This window comes from Cydia amplana, chromosome 15 (assembly GCF_948474715.1).
Source record: "Cydia amplana chromosome 15, ilCydAmpl1.1, whole genome shotgun sequence".
Taxonomy (NCBI): Eukaryota; Metazoa; Arthropoda; class Insecta; order Lepidoptera; family Tortricidae; genus Cydia; species Cydia amplana.
In genome coordinates this window covers 335,090-354,744 of record NC_086083.1, presented here as the reverse complement: position 1 = coordinate 354,744, position 19,655 = coordinate 335,090, and the positions used below count along the sequence as shown (strand labels likewise).

The window sequence follows — 19,655 nt, the reverse complement described above, 5'->3', positions numbered from 1 at the left end:
CTACGTATTAAGGTAGAAGCTTATAGACGTGTAGGGTTTTTATCTGTCCAAGTATCTATCAGCAATTTATCTTTTTATCCCGTTCCGGGTTAATATAATATTGCAAAATTAATTTTTTGGTAATAAACTTGCTGATAAATAACGTGTACCCGAATAGGAGTCGACGATATTTCCGCTCTAAGGGACACAAGGTAACGAACAAACCTACATCGCAAACATTGCATTTATTTTTGTGGAAAGTGAGTACTTCGGCAGTACATAAACTTAAATCTGACTAGACATAGAGAGAGATTAGCATGGCTCTGCGCAAGAATGACATGCGAATTCGTGAAGTATTTCACTCTGTATCTATCAACTTATATCTCTCCAACTAGATCTTTGATTTATGTAGGTAGGTACCTACTTAAATATATAACTTAGCAGGTACTTACAGCTTTAAAGGTTAAGGAAAAGAACTCTTGCATGTAGGTGCTATATGTGCTTGTGTTATTTTGAATTTGAATAACTTGATTATTAATTCTATACGTAACTACATACAAGAGGGTCAATTCTTAAGCCTACTTACCTACCTACATAAATAGTACACTTAAATTAAACGTTTCAAATAAAATCGGAAACCTGTGACATGGAAGGGCATTAACGATACGGGAATCTTTAGATTGATTCATTGACGAAGACGCATGGTTTGGTTCATATTGTCAAATTATATTAGTTAACTGTAGAGTTAAAGTTTAGTTTTGGCAAATCTGTACATCACCGTGAATGACACTTTCTAAAAGTGCCTGTTAAAGCCTGCGTAAAGCCTTTCACCTTGTCGAGCAAGGAACCCGCAACTTAGGGAATATTACCCATAAACTCAGGGTATTTGATTTGAATGATACTTATTCTTAAACTTACGTTTGTTATGGTTCCACCTGCTAAGGTGCGCCTAAGAGAATCTTTTATTCGTTCACAAACTAACGTCAAGTTATTTGTGATGAAACCAATATATTATGTACCTATCTAAACCTGCGCAAGGCTGCCATGTTTACACCTGCGTAAGGTGTGCCAAAAAAAAAAAAAAAAAAAAAAATCTTTGATTCGTTCACAAACTAACGTCAAGTTATTTGTGATGAAACCAATATATTATGTACCTACCTATCTAAACCTGCGCAAGGCTGCCATGTTTACACCTGCGTAAGGTGTGCCAAAAGAATCTTTGGTTCGTTCACAAACTGACGTCAAGTTATTGATGATGATATTATAACCTATGTAAGCCTGCGCAAGGCACGTCAGACATATTCACAGAAATATAAATGATATGGTCATAACACAGGCGTGCGAGTAGACCACAATCACAAAAATATTACAAAGATTAAGTTGTAAATATCTCTTTTTAGAGAAAGTAAAAATGGTTTAAAATAATGTTTTGGCTAAAAATCAGTCGAAATAGGCAAGGCTTCGTTATTAGAGTTTTCATTTTTGTTTACCAATCTATTTCAAGGGTCCCGAACACCCTATTGGCTAAACCCGAAAATGGGCTAATTAACTGTGGTAAAAGTGAAAACTGCTTTCCATTTACATAACATTTCTAAAATTATAATAGGTAAAATAAAAACCTAAGATTCCAGGCCTATCTCGACTCATTTTTATTTTAAAGATGAAAAAATCTTTGCACCCTAATATAAAATTGTGGTCTGGAGACGCTAAGCCTCATAACTTGGGTGGCATAGATAATACTAAGAGATTTAGTCACCTAATTTCGACTATAAGCCCAGGCAGAATATTGATAATTAGAATAAGGAGTGGTCAATCCTCCAAGGTCCATACAATCTGTGGACTCTAATTAAATCAGGCTCGGTAAGCTCACGACACGACAGAGCTTACGATTCCATTCTGAAATAAGCTATGTTTACAATATATATTACCCATGGTGTGAAACAAACAGCCTGCTCAAGGTGTACAAAGGGTCCGTTTAACGGCCCTATAAACATCTATAAACCTTTGAAGTCTAGGCCTGCTACAATATGACAGACTAGAAATAAATACATATGATCCCAATGTAAGAGCAGCTCACAGTTGCATAAATTACATTTGGCTGGAGAGCACTTGTCTTTCAGTTAACATGTTTACGAGTACCTACCTATGTACACGACATGACCAAGGTTACCTACCTTTTTACATAATTATTATATCCCTGACTGCCATGGTATATTAGGAAAATTATCATGTGCTGGCGGTGCTGCACAAGCATGTTTGAAATAAAATATACAAAACTGGCCTAACGGGCGTTTATGAATTATGTATTTTACACCCTTGTGTCTGTATTGTGACCCTGGAAGTTTTAAACCACCTGTATCGTAAGTGCTCCTATGCACGGATTAAGTTTATAATAAACTACCCATGCCCTAACCTCAAGGGCAAGTGCTTCTATGCACGGACCAGATACTGTTATCACTTATTTCACTTATCATGACTTGTCATAGTTTGATACTACACGTTTAATAAATTTAAGACCGTGGAATGTACCCACTACAAAAGGTTTTTAAAAATAGTGACTGAATGGTTTGCACGAACAGTTCTAGCACAGTTTCTGGGCGGTCACGTCTAGGGCATGACCCTCTAGTTCTCAATTTATACAAAATTATAGCATTGTGATACTGTTCGCTTTGCACAATAAAATAGGGGAACAGGAGCACGCCTTGCGAAAAGGCGAAGCTATTTTGAAACGCAAACCTTTCAAAAATAGATTGAAATATATAAATAATTATGTTTTTGGTGTGGAACATGTAATTGTACACCCAAACAAATGCAATCATTTATTATATGTTAGCAAAACTCTGCCAAAGTGTTAGTCTGTCTCTACAGTGTAACCTGAAGGCATGAATGCACATGAATCTCTTGAAACATGGTGGATTAACTAATTACACCCCGTCTGTGTCTTGCTCCTACCAAATCCACAAGTTGAGGACCTCAACCTATCTAGGCACCCTTCTTGCTCGAGACCTGAAAAAAATAATCTCATGCAGTCAAGTGTCGGAAAACCAGGTCCACACTCTTAGCACTACCGTGAATATATCTAAGAAGTCTGTATACTGCCTTCCAGGAGGCGGGATGTTAATAGACTAGCCTATATAGTAGGCCAGAGATATAGTATACAAAAGCACACTGGCCCAAATCCAGTAATATTATATGCACTTCAGAATACAAAATAATTGACTATTCTGCGTATATTTGATATCAAAAAGTTACAATTACCTACCCTTAGGTCATAAGGAGGATAAATATACATAAATATCAAATATATTCGACAAAGTGTTGACCCTAGCATTGGATAAAATAGGTTCCTCTTAAACGGCATCTGCGCTGTTGGCTTTGGGCCCACGGGTGCCCGGCAAAAGGTCGGGGACCCCATGGTTCCGCACAGTTATTGCAAATAATGTAAAATCACAAAATAAACACAAATTTTCATTTTGGTTAAAAACAAATATGCGATGAGCTAAGGTTTCGAATTAAGTACCTTATTCTTAATCTGGAAAGAGAAGACTGAATATTCAGAATTAAGCTATGTCTATGAATGGTTTACATAAATTAAGCCACTTTAGCGTTCAGAAACAATCAAGTTTATGTCTACTAGTAGGCACCAGATAAGGTAAACTACTCATACTGCATATATAGACAATAATGAGTACAATTAAGGTCACTTGATGATAGCTAAACATGAATATAAGCAGAATGAGCTGCACCTATACAAATATCATTGATAAAGCTCTGTGGCAATTCTACATTTACCATTTGAACGCCAAGAGCACCAAAAAGCGTCGTAACTAGTGCCCACATGAGTATTATGATATGGCTTAAGCTCTCAAAGTAACCTTCACAATTTTAAGTAAGGTTTGTTTAGGTCCATTAGCTCGCCTTCGCGTTAGTAAAGCGTACAAACGATTAAATGCATTTTATAGCTATAACCAAATAAATAGCTCACACTGGCTCACAGTCATTAAAAGAATTCAGTAAAATCATTAAAAGTATTCCCTATGACATTTTATTAAGTACCTACCCAATATTAACTTTGTGGGTAGTGATAGTGATATAACGAATATTTAAAATATTCGTCTACTTAATCCTGAGGGATTCTGGAAATAAGAAAGGTCTTGTCCTTGTTATATCCTGCAACTGCTTACCTTACTAGATAATTATTATCAAATTTGTCAATAATTGGGAGTTATAAATAAAAACTACTCGAGTACTTTATGATTTTTATCTTTTCATATTTTAATTACATCACTCCATATCACAGATGTTGTATGCTCCCTGAAGAGTAGACTGACTTATCTTCTTTTACATAGTCTCACATACATATAATTAAGTACTATAGCACCCTTGTGGTGACTCACTTATTTTCGTTGAAAATTTATAAGTACCTACAAATACGTATATAAAATGGAAAGTTAGTATCATAATATAATGGTATATAAAATTGTATACTTTACTAAATACCTCTCTCCTCACATGTATTAAAATAAAGGGTGTACTACATAATTAATTAATTAATTAAACACTCCTAATATAATAATATTACATATACATAATATGTAAGTACATGTATAATCACATTGGCTTGGCGTCTTCCCACCACCAGGCGATAACAAACACGTCTCAATATATTACTTTAGGTTCCGAATATCGGTACAGTTGTTTAATGACAGCGTTTTACACAAAAATAAAACGCTAATTAAATAACTTACCATATTCGGAACCTAAAGTTTTAATCCTGCCTGGTGTAAATATGTATAATTTTGAGACAATGAGGTAATTTGCGTTTATTTCTAAGTGTCAAAATTGTCAAACGCAACTGCCTGAAGTGGTGGGGGTGTGGGAGAGAGATGGACGTATATGCTAGAAAAGGACAATACGACTAACTACAGTGTTGCCACTCTCAATATATTACTTTAGGTTCCGAATATGGTAAGTTATTTAATTAGCGTTTTATTTTTGTGTAAAACGCTGTCATTAATGCCACCAAAATTATATGAATTTTATAGTGACATCTGGTGACGTAGTTTGTGTAATCGGAAGTCAACTTTACGCAATAGTATGTTGTCGGGAGCAAAATATAGAAATCGCCTGCATCTTTACTGACGTTAACTACATTCCTAGTGTCCCCCCCCTGGAGACAGATGTCATCATGTCACTGTCAGTGTCACCATGGTGTCACCTCACCGTCATTGAGCCGTCACCTGTCCTGAAACAAAACATTGAAAATCCATTTTTAATTAGAATGGCACCATAAAGATCCGAAACTGACCATTATTAAAGTGCAGTATATAAATTAGCAAAAAACCACAATGTTTGCCAAGCCCTTCAAGGTCAAATCCAACAATAGCCTTAAGAATTCAGAGAAGTAAGGTGTCCTATTCGCGCGTAAAGTTCCTAACGAATTTTCGGGCGATTTTCATATGATAACTTGTGTTTTTTCAGGAAGCATCTAGTGCAGCGGATACTAAATGAGTTTCCCTCGGCTACAGAAGAGGTGGCGAAAGAGTTGGTGCACATGAAAAGCAGTTGCAGCTGCGTGAAGGTGACGGCGCACAGCGGGGAGGTGTTGGACGTGTACGTGGTGAACGGGGTGGCGATGCTGGTGGATGCGAGGGGCGCGCTGTTGCCGACGGTGGCGGCGCTGTGGCGCGCGCCCGGCCTGCTGCCCACGCTCACTGTGCACGAGCCGGTGCTCGCTAAGGTATGGAAAGTTTGCTTGCTCTTTAATAGTGTTATACCTTTAAACGAGCAATTCTTGCATATTTATTTATATATTGATATATTTATATGTATATATATTTCGGGGATCTCGGGAACGGCTCTAACGATTTCGATGAAATTTTCTATATGGAGGTTTTCGGGGGCGAAAAATCGATCTAGCTAGGTTTTAACTCTGGGAAAACGCGCATTTTTGAGTTTTTATATGTTTCCGAGCAAAGCTCGGTCTCCCAGATATTAGTGTTAATTTACCCTAAATTAATGTTGATGAACATTGTAGAACAAGCTTAAACAGTGACCAGATATTTCAAGAAAATTTGGATATAATGTCATAGAGTAGAGATATTGCAAGAAAACAAGACACTTGAGAATATTGTTATTTACTGTTGCCTCCATTTTTTGCGATTTAGATGTGTTGACAATATTGTAGCCGTTAATTATTATGAGAAAATACCTAATGTTTAGCAAAAGTAAGATTCCTACAAATCATGCCAACTAAAGCAAAGCACTATTAAAAATATTATTACATACAATTGAAAATGCCGCGGTGTGGCACCGTCCATGCTGATCACTGATTATCAGGACAAGAAGCCAAAGACAGAGAGAACTGGACATTGATAGGCCTACAGCTAGGCTCTCCTCTAAGGCATGAGTCAATTCTTATGAAAATATTAAGTAAGTCATCTTGATTCATTGAATAAAAGGCCTTTTTATATTATTTATATTACTATTTAAGCTACACACGTTTCAGATCCAAGGAGGAGCCCCATTGTACCTGCCGGGGGTGGTAATACCGACTGGCGGCACTGGCTTTCCTATGTTCGCGCGTGGGACTCCCATAGCGCTGCGGACAACTGACAATGCGGCCGCCGCTGCTGTAGGACGCGCCGCGCTCGCGTCCGGGGAGATGCTGATGAAAATCGGGTAAGGATTATTATTCTTTAATATTGTGAAATTGTCCAGCTATTTTTCCAAATCCAAACAAAATATTAACCAACCTATTGCTTAATAGCTGGGAAGCTATTAAGCAATAGGTTGGTTAATATTTTGTTACAGGAGATAACAGTAAAATAGTATTCCCAAAAAAATTTGCTTTATTAAAGTTCCGTCATACAGGCGCGTTTTCCGGGCGGGGCGTGAGCGTTTTATGTGTAAAAGCGGCGCGCCCCGCTCACGCCCCGCCCGTAAAACGCGCCTGTGTGACGAAGCCTTTATTGTTATTAGCCCAAAGACCCAATAAAAAACTTGTGGTTGAGAAATTCCGTATTGGTCTTCATGAGTTTCCTTTCACCATATGACCATATAGCACTAATTCTTTTACTTCACAGTGGCGTATGCGTAGAGATGGTCCACTGGGTGGGCGACACGTTAAGCCGCGAGCCTAAGTTCGGTCGTCTTGAGAGACCGAGAGTAGACCCGGCACTAGCCCCTGCACCACCTCAGGCTGCTGATAGACTGGCTGACCAGTTACACCAGGTATGGTTTAGTTTGACTTCTCATGATTTATATTAGTGTCTGCATTGAGATATTCGAGATGGTCCACATTTTGAGATGTCCCTCCTTTTATCATTGGTAATTTTATAGAGATATCCATACCTATAAATTGTATATTCAATCACAATGAAAAAAATAAGGATAATCAATTCTGGTCACACCCACGTTGCCAGGGTGGCCAGAGTTGAAAATATGTCATCATCTTCCTCTTGAAGTTTCTATAATCTATTGAGTGAGTGACATTAATTGGTGTGTATTGTAGGTGCACATCAAGCAGGAGGAGTGGCCGGCGCTCGGCCGCGGGCCCGCCCCCTCCCCCTGCCCCCGCGCAGCCCCCGCCCCCGCCCCCGCCCCCGCCCCCGCGCCCGCGCCTGTACGGCAGGACTCGACTACTGACGTGGACTCACCGGAAACTGAGCATGGTTAGTTTGTTAATCTTATGTACGATATGTATATGGATTAGGGATGTATGGGATGTAGTCCTGTTACATTTAAGGATCATAATACTGTATGAAGACATTGCTGTAAGACTGATGGGCGAGATAGAAAATTGTGAATAAAATTTCACGTTTTCTCCATAGTAAATGTATGCAAAAGTTTTTATTAATTTGTGGCTTTTTAGTACATTATCGAAAGTTGACCCCTAGGAAACTATTGATATTGGATAGGAATGGAATCGATTGGCATCATGGTATAATAATATACTCCGCCTGGTACTCTCTTCCGAGATTGGCGAATGACCTAACTGTCACTTGCCTACGTCATCATGCTGTTTACAGGTTCTCAAACTTTAAAATGTGGGAGAATTTTAACCAACGGTGAAAATTATTTTAACGGCATTAATTTTAAGTTATTCAAGTAGAAACATAGTAAAATAAAACAAATCTATACTGCCCTTTTCACCCCAACTCTTACAGTTCCGAATAGAACAGCCAACCATTTTCGTAACAAAACATTAATTACCAAGCTTACGACGCGACGAGAAAAGTTTGGAAAACACTGCGACTGCTGACACTGAGCGAGAAGGAAATAACAATTAACACGCGTTCGACAAGGATGACGGTCAGGGACAAAATGGCGGATTGTCAAATGTGACAGCGCTATCCTGTGTTGCCAGTAGTGTAAACAGAATTACCCGAACGCCTGAAATTTCTTTCGTGAATCGGAAGATACTGCTAACGAATAATTAAAAATGACGTGTTATTGTAAAATTTAAGATAAAATACAAATAAATGAAAATTATAAATAAATATTTTAACTTATTAACCATAGATATAATGTATCCATGTAACATGTTATGTTGAAATAAAGTGGCAATGTTATTGTGACGTAGGCAAGTGACACTCTGGGAAGAGAAGACCATGTTTTATTAGACCATGATTGGCATACAAAAATAGCATGTGAAAAATAAAAGTTTTCATTTTCATACAAATTGTATGGGAAAAGTTTTCCTCGATTTGTGGCTTTTCTAGCCGGAAATTTTTTTTTGGTTCCATACAAGCTTTTGATCCTGAATAGGAATGGGATCGATTGGCATCAAAAAAAAAGTTTGTCAAAAATGACGTTTTTCTCCCATCCTGTATGTTTTTTTCAAAATCTGTAAAAGCCAATCTTCATTAATTTGAAATCGAGGGAAGGTCTTCTAAGACCGTTTTCTCGTAGCAGCACGGGATCTGGTAGCTGCCCTCACTGACCCAAAAAGAAAATCCACCCTGTATATATCGTACCTCCTGCATTTTAAATATGACTACTATTACCTAGTGTAAATCATGAGGTTTTGGTCTTCTAGCAGCCGAGTCCATGGCGCAGGCGCACGACGGGGTCCCTCAGGACATGGACGGGCTGCTGGAGTGGGCGGTGCTGCGCTTCCTCAAGCTGCACGCCCGGAGTGTGCAGCTGCCCCTCCTCTCCAGCCTGCTGTACAGGTATAGTTTGTAGCTTTCTAATAGACCCCGAAGGCTAATCCTATTGTCTATACTCTATTGTTAAGAAAAACCGCTCGTGCCACGTGCCACAACCACCTGCATAAAAAATCGGTACTTCGGTTACTGAGTGCCGGCGAGTCGAACGCTACAGAACCAGTCTAAAATGTGTCATCGAGATGCGTAAAGTCTATTTTTTTATTCGGTAGACTGAAATGACAGCTAATTGTATGAACATGAAATGTCATTTCATACTATTAACTGTCATTTCAGTCTACCGAATAAAAAAATAGACTTTAACAAAGGCGCGTTATCGGAGAGCGCACCTACACTGGTTTTTTGAGCGTCGGACTAGCCCGCGCTCAGGTGCCAAATAGAATAATTAGGACCCTTTTTTGCAGGTAAGTAGCACGTGCGGTTTTACTGAACAATAGACAATAGGATTAGCCTTCGGGGTCTATTAGAAAGCTACAAACTATACTAACCAAGGACCTTAGCAGTATACAAATGACGGTTAGGAAATTTAAAAAATCAACTGTGTGTGAATGTATACTCATTACTGTGAAAACTAAAACAAATCGAATGGCACTTCATAACTACTTTATTCTGCCAAACCATAATTAAACATTCACACACAAATACTCATAATCACTCAAAAAATAAAGCTCTACTCTGGCAGTCGGGTAATTTTTTTCATGCGGTAAAGCTGACGACTTCCAAATTGTAAGTCGTACAGTGTTGAGTTATAATTGAATTGTTGATCAATTTTTCAGGAATTATTTGCTGCCCCTCTGTCCTCCGGACCGAACGATGGACGTCAAAAAGTCTTCCTATAAAAAAGTGGGAAAGTTCTTAGAAGCTATGCAAAAGGTAATTTTACTTCATATTTGAAATATATATCTTTTTCTAATTTAATCTGTTGTGAGACATACTAACATTGAATAATTTTACGGTTTAGACTCACTCGTTTTAAGTCACTCGCGCGACATGTTTCGGAGAGCCTAGGTCTCCTTTCTCAAGCACTAACAGTGCGAGCAGCTTTCACGACGGCCGTGTGTGTGTGTGTGTGTGTGTAAGGAGACCTATGCTCTCCGAAACATATCGCGCGAGTGACTAAAACAAGTGAGTCTAAATCGTACAATTATTCAATATATCTTTTTGGTAACGGTTAGTAGTAATATTTTCACTTTGACTCGTTGCAGGTATTTATCTACTTGTCGAAAAGTCATCGTAAGATTACTGTATCAATTATACAGGGTGCTTCTTGTAACAGGAGCAATAAATTAAACTAAAGGCTGTACTCCTCAAACTGACCAACATTTGTTCAGCAACTTTTAAAAATTATGAATCCTTTAGACTTCCTCATTTTTCATACAAAATAAATATTGCCTTCAATGTACGCTGACATCAGTGTGTTTGACGTTGCTTGTCACGCTTTAAACATAACAAAATTTGCAATACATTACGTATTAGAATAAACTTTAAACCGTAATAAAAATCAAAACATGAGTTATTTTCAAAAGTTGCTGAACAAATGTTGGTCAGTTTGAGGAGTACAGCCTTTAGTTTAATTTATTGCTCCTATTACAGGAAGCACCCTGTATATGAACTCGAGTCCCAACCCAATTATATGATAAGAAAGTTTTAGCACCGTTTATTACATTTCAGGAGGGCTACCTGCAAGTCCGCGAGCTGGAGAAGGGCGTGGACGCCGTGACCGCGCTGCACCCGCTGCACCCGCGCGTGCGCAGCCACGCCCCGCCCGCGCTGGCCCCGCCCCCGGCCGATGATGATGATGGCGTGGAGTACGCGCCGCCGCTAGTGCGGGAGATGGTCTCCGTCACTGCGGCCGTCTCAGACTTACTGTCGCTCAAGTTAGTTTACTACCTATACCACAGTACACTAAGAACAGTAGTGAATCTAAGGCCGCTCGGCAAGTTATTTATAGGTGAACCAGGATCTATTGAGGGTGCGCCATGTTGCGGAATTTCACTGGAACTAATTTTTTCATACTACACTGAATTGTCACCCTATACATGAGAATAACAGCGCCCTCTTGACAATTATCATATATTACTGGTCAGGCTTTACCTACTCTTGCGTTGGCGCTTAGGGTTGTCACTTTTATTTTTAGTTAAATATTATTTGCGTATTATGAATAGCACTAAGTTTCTATTCATATAATATAATGAAATGTTCTATCAATTCATAAATGAGGTATAAATTAAGGCCGGTAAGAGCAGGCAAATGCGAGCGTACTCGAATGCGCGCGATCACAGTCGCGGTACGGCCCACACTGCCGCCACCGTATTCCCCCGTATATTATGCGAATGTGTGCGTGGCAGCGCGTGCGTACACGGCGCCCGGCGCGCACGCACACATTCAAGCCGGCAGCGGCACATTTCTATGAAGATTCACTACTGTTCTTGTACTGTGCCTATATACTTACAATTCCCGGCGATAAATATTGCAAATTATTTATCGCCGGGAACTGTACAGATGCTTTGCGCTTGGCGGCATTAAAATCGATTTTCCTAATATTAAAACACCTACGCTCGATTCGCCTACATTTTTTATTTATTTAAGATCGCTCAAACAGCTACTAAAGCCATTAGCGACCACTCACCTAATTTTATTTAACCAAATGATCATTTTATCTAAACATTGAAAGACGTTTATAATAATACTAAGTTCAAATAACCTAATAGACGAAATACCTAAAAGCAAATTTGTTAACTTAACCTTCTTGCAATACCTAGTACCTACATTTGATCGAGTGCACATCGATATAAGTTAGGATCCCAATTGATATTTCGACTATAATGTTTCAGAAAAGGGTCCCTGCTGTCAGCAGCCGAGCTGCGCGCTTCGCTGACGGAGTACGTGAAGGCGCAAGACCTGACCGCACCCAAGCAAAAAGGTGCCATCGTACTGGACGCCAAGCTCGCCAAGGTTCTGCAGGCGCAAGAACAGGTGGGTTTGGATTAGAGATGCAACGGATAGTTGTTTGGCCGGATACCGGATATCCGGCCTGGACACTGGCCGAATATCCGGTATCCGGCCGCCGGATATTCGGCCGGCGGAACTGTACCTATATTTTGAGTTTTGCAGGTGCGCGTCGTGCAGGTTTCGACCTGTTTCGTAGTGAACGTTCGCGCGGACACATTTCTAGGATCGTAACGAGTTTTATCATGTCATTACGTAGTAAGTTCGTTTACCTATAGCACAGATCATATAATACTAGTACATATAGTTACAAGTGCGCGCGCGTATTTTTGTGAAAACAAATAAGTGTATTGTGTGACATTGGTTACGTATTCATTTCTATCTACTGTATCGTTAGCATTATGATCGTGACTGTTTCTTAGATTCCATTTTTTACCCCAAAATGTGTTAATTTTACTATCCGGTATCCGGCCGGATAGTAGGTCACTATCCGGTATCCGGCCGGATACTAAAATAACGGCCGGATAGGCCGGATACCGGATAGTAACCGGATATCCGGTGCATCTCTAGAACTTTGGATATAGTGGAGTGGGTACCTATTTAACTAGCGACCCGCCCCCGCTTCGCACGGGTTTACAGATTATAAGCCTAAACCTTTCTCAAGAATCACTATTGGTAGGTTAAAACCGCATGAAAATCCGTTCAACAGTAGTTTATTAGGAATATACACTCAAGTCATACAGACAGACAGACGTGGCGTGACTTTGTATTATAAAATTTTTGATCAAGTCAAAAATATACATAGTCCATAAATTTAGATTGAGGTCACTTTGAACCTTTTAACAATAAGAATTAGTCTGGAGCATAGTGAAAACAGGATTCATTATTAACTTGACCCTTGTTATGTTACATTATTTTCCTAATCAGAATCATAACAATAGGCTACATGACTAATTTTTTTTTATGGTATCAATCGATCGGGTTTGTTTTTAGGATCAAATGTCTATATGGGACCCATTGCATTATTTAAAGTAACACAAAAGTCAGAAATTGTAGTCAAAGTCCGACAGTCGCACTTCACTCGCGAAACGCCCTATACAAAACGGCCAGAGGCCGTGACGTCATCGCCCATCTTGTAGTATGGACAAAACAAGAAAATTGCGTTTTTGTCGGTGAAATATTGCGTTTATGTATATAGTTGCTATACAATATTTTTTTGGATGAAATGTAAGGAATCGAATGGTACCCTTACTTTAATCGTTTTTGGAAGTTAAAAAAAACTTAAATTTTGAAACTTTCAGGTCCTGTAATTTTGTAATTTTTCAATATTTTATTTTAATATCCACATTATTGTGATAAATTGCTCGTTTGCTATCTGTTTTACTAGATTTTGTTATAAAATTCAACATGTGTCATCATCCCTATTTAACGCTACTAAGGAACACAATCTTAGGGTAGCTACTATTCCTAAATCCAACCCACCGGAGCGACAGCTGACGGTCACGAATTTTCTTGATACAATCTTAGCTACATTTACGAGTTATTGCTCCGGAGGAAACGGTATTTGTACTTGGAACGGCGTCTAATATTATTTACGTCGGTCTACACTGTCTACAGAACCAGCAAGAAATATACCTTGGGTCTCAATCTATTCTGGAACACGTTACTGTGTAAAGTGACATTATATGGAACTTGCTAACTATATAAACAAAAGTTACCCTGTGGTTACCTACTATTAGTAAATTCATATTTTTTGACAGTTTCAATAAGATGGTTTGTTTACATAATTAGCAAGTTCCATAGAATGACGCTTTAAGCCCTCGCTACACGGTCGCCGACAAGCCTTCTAACCGTCTGACCTTGGTCAGTTTTGGTCAAATTTTGTTGGAAACAACTGTCTACAAGGTCCGGGACGGACCAAGGCCACGCGGTCTGAAGGCTTGTCGGGGACCGTGTAGCAAAGGCTTTAATAACGACTACGATTTCCCATAAAAATGATCTGAATAGATAAATTGTGTTGACACCAGGAGATCATAAAATGGGACGCGTTAATGGCGGGCGTGCAGGCCAAGCTCACGCCGTGCACGGAGATGAGGTTCGCGGACGGCACGTGCACGCTCACCAAGGCCAAGTTGGACCCCATACGGATGCAGGTCGCCAACCGCAGCGGGAACAAGAAGGTACCTACCACCTCGCTCACTCAAAAAGATGACCTGTAGCTCTTATGTCGGCGAATTAAGACCTGTTATGGGACATATTTTTGAGTAAGTTGCATGCACCCATTACAATTTACTGTACATTGTACTTTGTCTGTCAAAACTTAAAAGCCAAATCATTGTATGCGTGATTGTATGGTGCGTAGCCCAGACGACAATCGTTCGCTCCGTGGCGAACGATACGTTAGTACCTCTCTATCACTCTTCCGTGTTAGTGCAACAGAGACAGTGGCAAATAGAGCGTGAGCGATTGGCATCTTGGCTAAACACTCTGGAGTGCTTAGTTTTGCTGACAGTATATACATACCAACCAGGAGTTGTATTTTTTTACCATTCTAAATTGACCCTTATCACCGAGCAAAGATCCGAAAACGGTCCAAGAAAGGATCAAAATCCTGGACCGGTTAATATTACTGTTATCGTAATAAATTGAAAAAATTGTACTGACGTCAGTGACATCATTTTATATTGTCTAAATGAGAATGACGTCATTGCTCCCTTACTCAAAACGAGATGCAATCGCCTAGTGTGACATTTTTGGACACATTTTTTTGGCGAAGTGCTCAGTCCTTGCTATGAACTTTTCAATTTCGACTACATAAATCTTAACGACACTGCTTGATTTATAGCACCTTATAACTTTTTTTTTTTTATTTATTTATTTATTTACTCAATAAAAAAATACACAGCAATACATTACACATCTTCTTTCGCCAAACTGTATGACAGTTTGTTGGCGAACGGTAGCACTCAACAATCTTCCTTAATCTACTGTGTAAGGTATTAAGTAGGTACTATCGGCAATACACTTACCTGACCAGTCGTTAGGCTTTGTCTCAGTGCAATAAGGTTCAAAACCGGTCAGAGAACTGTGACGCCGATGGAACTTAGCATGACCATTGTATTTGCAGGTGACGCTAGTATCAAACCTGGAGGCTTTCGGGTTCACCCTCCCCGAGCTAGCCCGGGCGTGCCAGCGCGGCGCGGCGGCCTCGTGCGGCGTGACGCGCGCGCCCGGCTCCAAGTCCCACCAGCTCATGCTGCAGGGCGACCAGGTACACCTGTAATGTGGTGAATCTCCACTTTTAGTGTTTAGCAGTAACGCTTTGGTTTACTGCGACATAAACGCATATTGCTTGTGTCAGCGCAACCTAACGTGTATAAAACAATAGGCATTTAGAGAATAAACGTTCAGAATGTTCTTATACTAGCACACATAAGGTGTTTAACTTCCACTAACTCCTCACCCGACTCTGCTCGTCAATTTACTTACCATAGAAGAAACCTATGTTATTTGACACCTCCAGCCTAGCCCACTGCTGGCTACTTGCTAAAGGTTCCGTCACAGGCGTTTTCCGGGCGGGGCGTGAGCGTTTTAAATGTAAAAGCGGCGCGCCCCGCCCGGAAAACGCCTGTGACGGAACCTTTACACTGCAATAGAGCGTGAGCGAAGTGCGAGTGCAATAATGTAATGCGCCACGCTCACACCCTTCTCTAGTGTGAGGAAGCTTTAATAGAAGAGGTTTATGGCAACCTCCAGTTTAAAAACACCACTTCATAGCACGACTAGCTACTGCTATAATATGAGGCCTCCCCAGCTCCAAATCACAGAAAACCAAACTTCCACAGCTACAGTAAGGATCTCAAATCAAATTAAGTACACACATCGCCATATCATACCTACTAGCTCTAGATGTATATAAAACTAGATACATAAGTTAAAGTGAGTCATGTTACGCTACCAACCGTACTGACTAGTTAGTTTCAATAAGTAATTCTTTAATATTAATTTATGATGCAAGTGCGAAAAATAAGAAATTCGCAACGAGTGGCGAATTACCTATTCGCACGTGTATGATCGTACAACGTTTTACAGTACATATATTATGGCCCTTAAAATTTTTCGCGTAGTTACGTAGTTCGATGTGCTTATTATAGCACCTGGTGTCGTAATGTAGCACTAAAAATATTTTTCTTTTTCTTAAAGATTATCTTATCCCACACACCACTGAAATCATATTTTTCTTTCAGCAATACTATGTGGCCAGACTGCTGATAGAGAAGTATGGGCTACCCAAGAAGTTCGTAGAAGGAGCCGACAAGGCTCTCAAGAAAAAGAAGGGCAGCTAACCTCCGCACCACTCGCCACTACACTACACTACTGACCCGTGATACTAACTGTGTAAGGAAGAATCAATAAAAATATGAACTTCTTAAAATTATCTATTTATTAATCTCTTATCCTAGTTTCTTACAATAATATATGATCTAATTAATTTTAGATTTAAAATATGGCATCTGTAATTCTGTATAAAAATAGATTTTATAAACTTTTAGATTTCATATTTCATGTTGATTTTATTACAAGTGGAAGACATTAAGACTAAACACGTTTGATGAGTATCCTTATTATCACTTACGTAAATATTCACAACAAGTTCCTCAGATGCACTCTATTTCTAGAATTATTGATATACTTACACAATTTGTTTTATAAAGAAATTTACACCAAATGTAAAAAGCAAAGAAAGTGAAACATAATCGTAAGCTGCATAGTTGCATTTAGTAACATAATGTACAATAATTATATATTTCATTTATATAATTTCACTATTCTAAGTTTCGGGTGGGTTGATGTCCGTTTCTCAATTATAATACAATTAAAATAATATGAAATAAAAGAATACAAACCTGGATCCAATTTTCAACTGGAGAAATATGAAGCAGCACTTACTATACTAGCACTAGGAGCGGTAACTTACTTACAGTAGCAGAGTGATACTCTGTTTAATACACTTCAGTTTTAAAACACCACAACCAAATATAATATAAAAAGCTTAAGGAATCACTGATTCAAAATAAAAATATCAAACTATAAATCTAGCACATACACTACTAAAATAAAATTTATCACTTAAAATCTGGGCACTAATATTGCAAACAAAGTTCATAAACCTAACTTCATAAGGACAGTTATAGTCTAAATTTTAGTTGAGGTGATGAATTTAAATGGTGTTTTGAAGGGCAGCAGAGATTTTCTGCTTTTCTTTTTAGCATCAGGGGCTATGGGGGTCTGTGCTAAGGAGTGCCGGATACTGGCCCTCGTCCAGTCAGAGATGCTGCCATCACTCGCCTTGCTGCTAGAGTCCATACTCCACTGGCTTTTGCCTGAGGCTATAGAGAATCTTGAGATACTGGACCCTTTTGAAGTAATGCTCGACTTTGATGGGGTTTTTCTTAAATTTCCTTTAGTGTTGGTGATATCCGAGAATATGGCCTGTGACATCTTGGCCTGCTTAGAAGGTGAAGAGTGGCTCCAGGGCATAGCTGCCCTTTTCTCAGAGGTCATCTTCTCTAAATCTAAGTATTTGAACTTAGAAATGTCTTTGACCACTTGCTCTGGCTGTCTTGGCAGTTGGTAGCCTTCCTTGTCAACATTTTCTAACTCATAGAAGGTCAGGGTCACACTTTCATCACTCTCTGCAAAAGGGTTGACCGGGGTAAAGTGCACTTTCTTAGCCGGTTCAGGAAACAAGTTCCGAGGCATGTTGTCCTTGGTGAACTTGGTGGCTGTGATGATCATGCTGCCGTCTCCATTGTCAGCGGAGAGGGAGCTGTCCAAATCCTCGTATGCGAACGTTTTGCGCCGATTTTTGAGGCGCGCTGAGCTAGTTCGCCTGTGGCGGCGCGGTACCCACTGCCTGTCCTCTGCTTGTGTTATCATGGCAGGCAGGGTGATCCCATTACTCTCACTAATGTCCGGCACCTCAGAATCATTCAGAGGAATGATCTTAGCAGCAGGGCTGTTTAAAATCTCCTTCGCAATGAGGTCTCTTTCCCTCTGATTGAGACTGTGTTCCCTTTGTCTCAGTGCAATGAGGCGAGACATCCATTGCTGGCTCAGAGTGTTTTCTGTCACTTGCTGGGCAGCAGTGTATGTGCCCAGAGCTCCAGTTATCGCTTTTCGGCTGCGAGGAACGAATCCTGGCAGCTCGAGAGCCAAGGCAGCTATAGTAGGAGACAACTGGCCTAGAGGCGAGTTAGACTCTAAAATTTCTTTGTTACAATATTTTTTAGGAGTAATATTGCAGTAGATAGGGCTCGTCTGCGATTTCGATGCCCGCGGCGCGGGCTGCACGGCCCTGCTCAACTCCACAGCCTTCTCAGAGTCACACTTGTTTACTGAAGTGGAATGTGAGTAATCAACCGAGACAAGTATTTCACTCAAATGTTTGGGGCGAGAAAACGTTTCGATGTTGGCAAGCACCGTGGGGTGGTAGAGTATGACATCTGGATGTAGATTCGAGTTCCGTTCGTCCGCGAGGAAACCGATAATGTGGAGGAGATCGTCGCTGTACTGCGAGTTCTTGTCGGTGCGGGCCGCGGCGCACAAAGCACTCAGCAGCTCGCCGAGTTGCCGCAAGACAGGAGTGGTAGGCGCCCCGGGCGCCGCTGCCGGCTCACAACAATGCAAACGCACTACACCGCCCTCTTCGATAAGTACTGTAGCTGGCGAGAGGCAGACACGTAGGACGGAGAGTTTAGCGTTCTGGAGCGCACGGCACGCGCGCGCCAGCTCCAGCAGCAGGTGCCACACGAAGGCCTCAGAAGCGCACTTGTCGGCGGAGTCGCAGGACTCGATGAGCTCGGCGAGGCTGCGCCAGGCGCCGTGCTCCAACACGAAGTACAGCGTGCGCGAGGGCGCGTGCAGCACCGTGTCGTGCACGCGCAGCAGGGCCGCAGCGCCGCCGCAGGCTTTGTTTATCGCGTCCGCGTCGAGCGCGACGCCCTGTAGCTGCTCGTTCGAGTACGCATTGCAATCGTACGCCTTCCATGCGAATATGTCGTTGGTGACCTTGTGCCGTACTTTGTAGAACGTGCCGCCGCACAGAACGTCTAAAACTTGATAGTCCTGCAGTTTACCCGACATCATTGTGCAGATTCTTGATAAATTTATAAAAAATTACATTTTGCAACCGAAACAAAGCAACCGAACTTTTGAATCTGAACGACGGTTACAATTTTAGTGATGTGCATTGCTTGACGTTGGCACTATACGATAAAATTGATGATATTGTTTTGAGGTTTTGACGTGGCTTTTTTTAATAGCACATGGTTTTTAGGGTTCCCTACCCAAAGCATTATATATTAATAATAAAATTAAAAGCACTCAACACACGTGATTTATACGACGTATTTTAGCGGTTTGTATAAAAAAAACTGGAACAGTGATTTTTTCGTGGCTACAATGAGTATTCACTGTAAAAGTCCAGAGGCATGGCCTTAATTTTAAATAGGTAAATAATGCAAGGTTGATGCTACGATAAATAAGCAGAGCGCC

General features: G+C 40.4%; 2 protein-coding genes and 1 non-coding gene across 3 annotated transcripts; 2 read left to right on the top strand and 1 right to left on the bottom strand.

Annotated features, from left to right (window-relative positions):
* Positions 1-243: 243 nt before the first annotated feature.
* LOC134654905 (U6 spliceosomal RNA) lies at positions 244-347 on the top strand. The gene has a single exon (XR_010097385.1). It is a non-coding gene; the product is annotated as a U6 spliceosomal RNA (small nuclear RNA).
* Positions 348-5,204: 4,857 nt separating this feature from the next.
* LOC134654756 (eukaryotic translation initiation factor 2D) lies at positions 5,205-16,650 on the top strand. The gene is made up of 12 exons (XM_063510227.1): positions 5,205-5,383; positions 5,461-5,719; positions 6,488-6,660; positions 7,065-7,212; positions 7,493-7,652; positions 9,020-9,155; positions 9,926-10,022; positions 10,821-11,026; positions 11,984-12,125; positions 14,126-14,278; positions 15,226-15,369; positions 16,346-16,650. The coding sequence occupies exons 1-12, from the start codon at positions 5,328-5,330 to the stop codon at positions 16,442-16,444; spliced, it is 1,773 nt and encodes a 590-aa protein (XP_063366297.1). The 5' UTR covers positions 5,205-5,327; the 3' UTR covers positions 16,445-16,650.
* A 559-nt stretch (positions 16,651-17,209) lies between these two features.
* LOC134654419 (uncharacterized) lies at positions 17,210-19,333 on the bottom strand. The gene has a single exon (XM_063509860.1). It carries the CDS (start codon positions 19,245-19,247, stop codon positions 17,295-17,297), a length of 1,953 nt encoding a protein of 650 aa, XP_063365930.1. The 5' UTR covers positions 19,248-19,333; the 3' UTR covers positions 17,210-17,294.
* Positions 19,334-19,655: the final 322 nt, after the last annotated feature.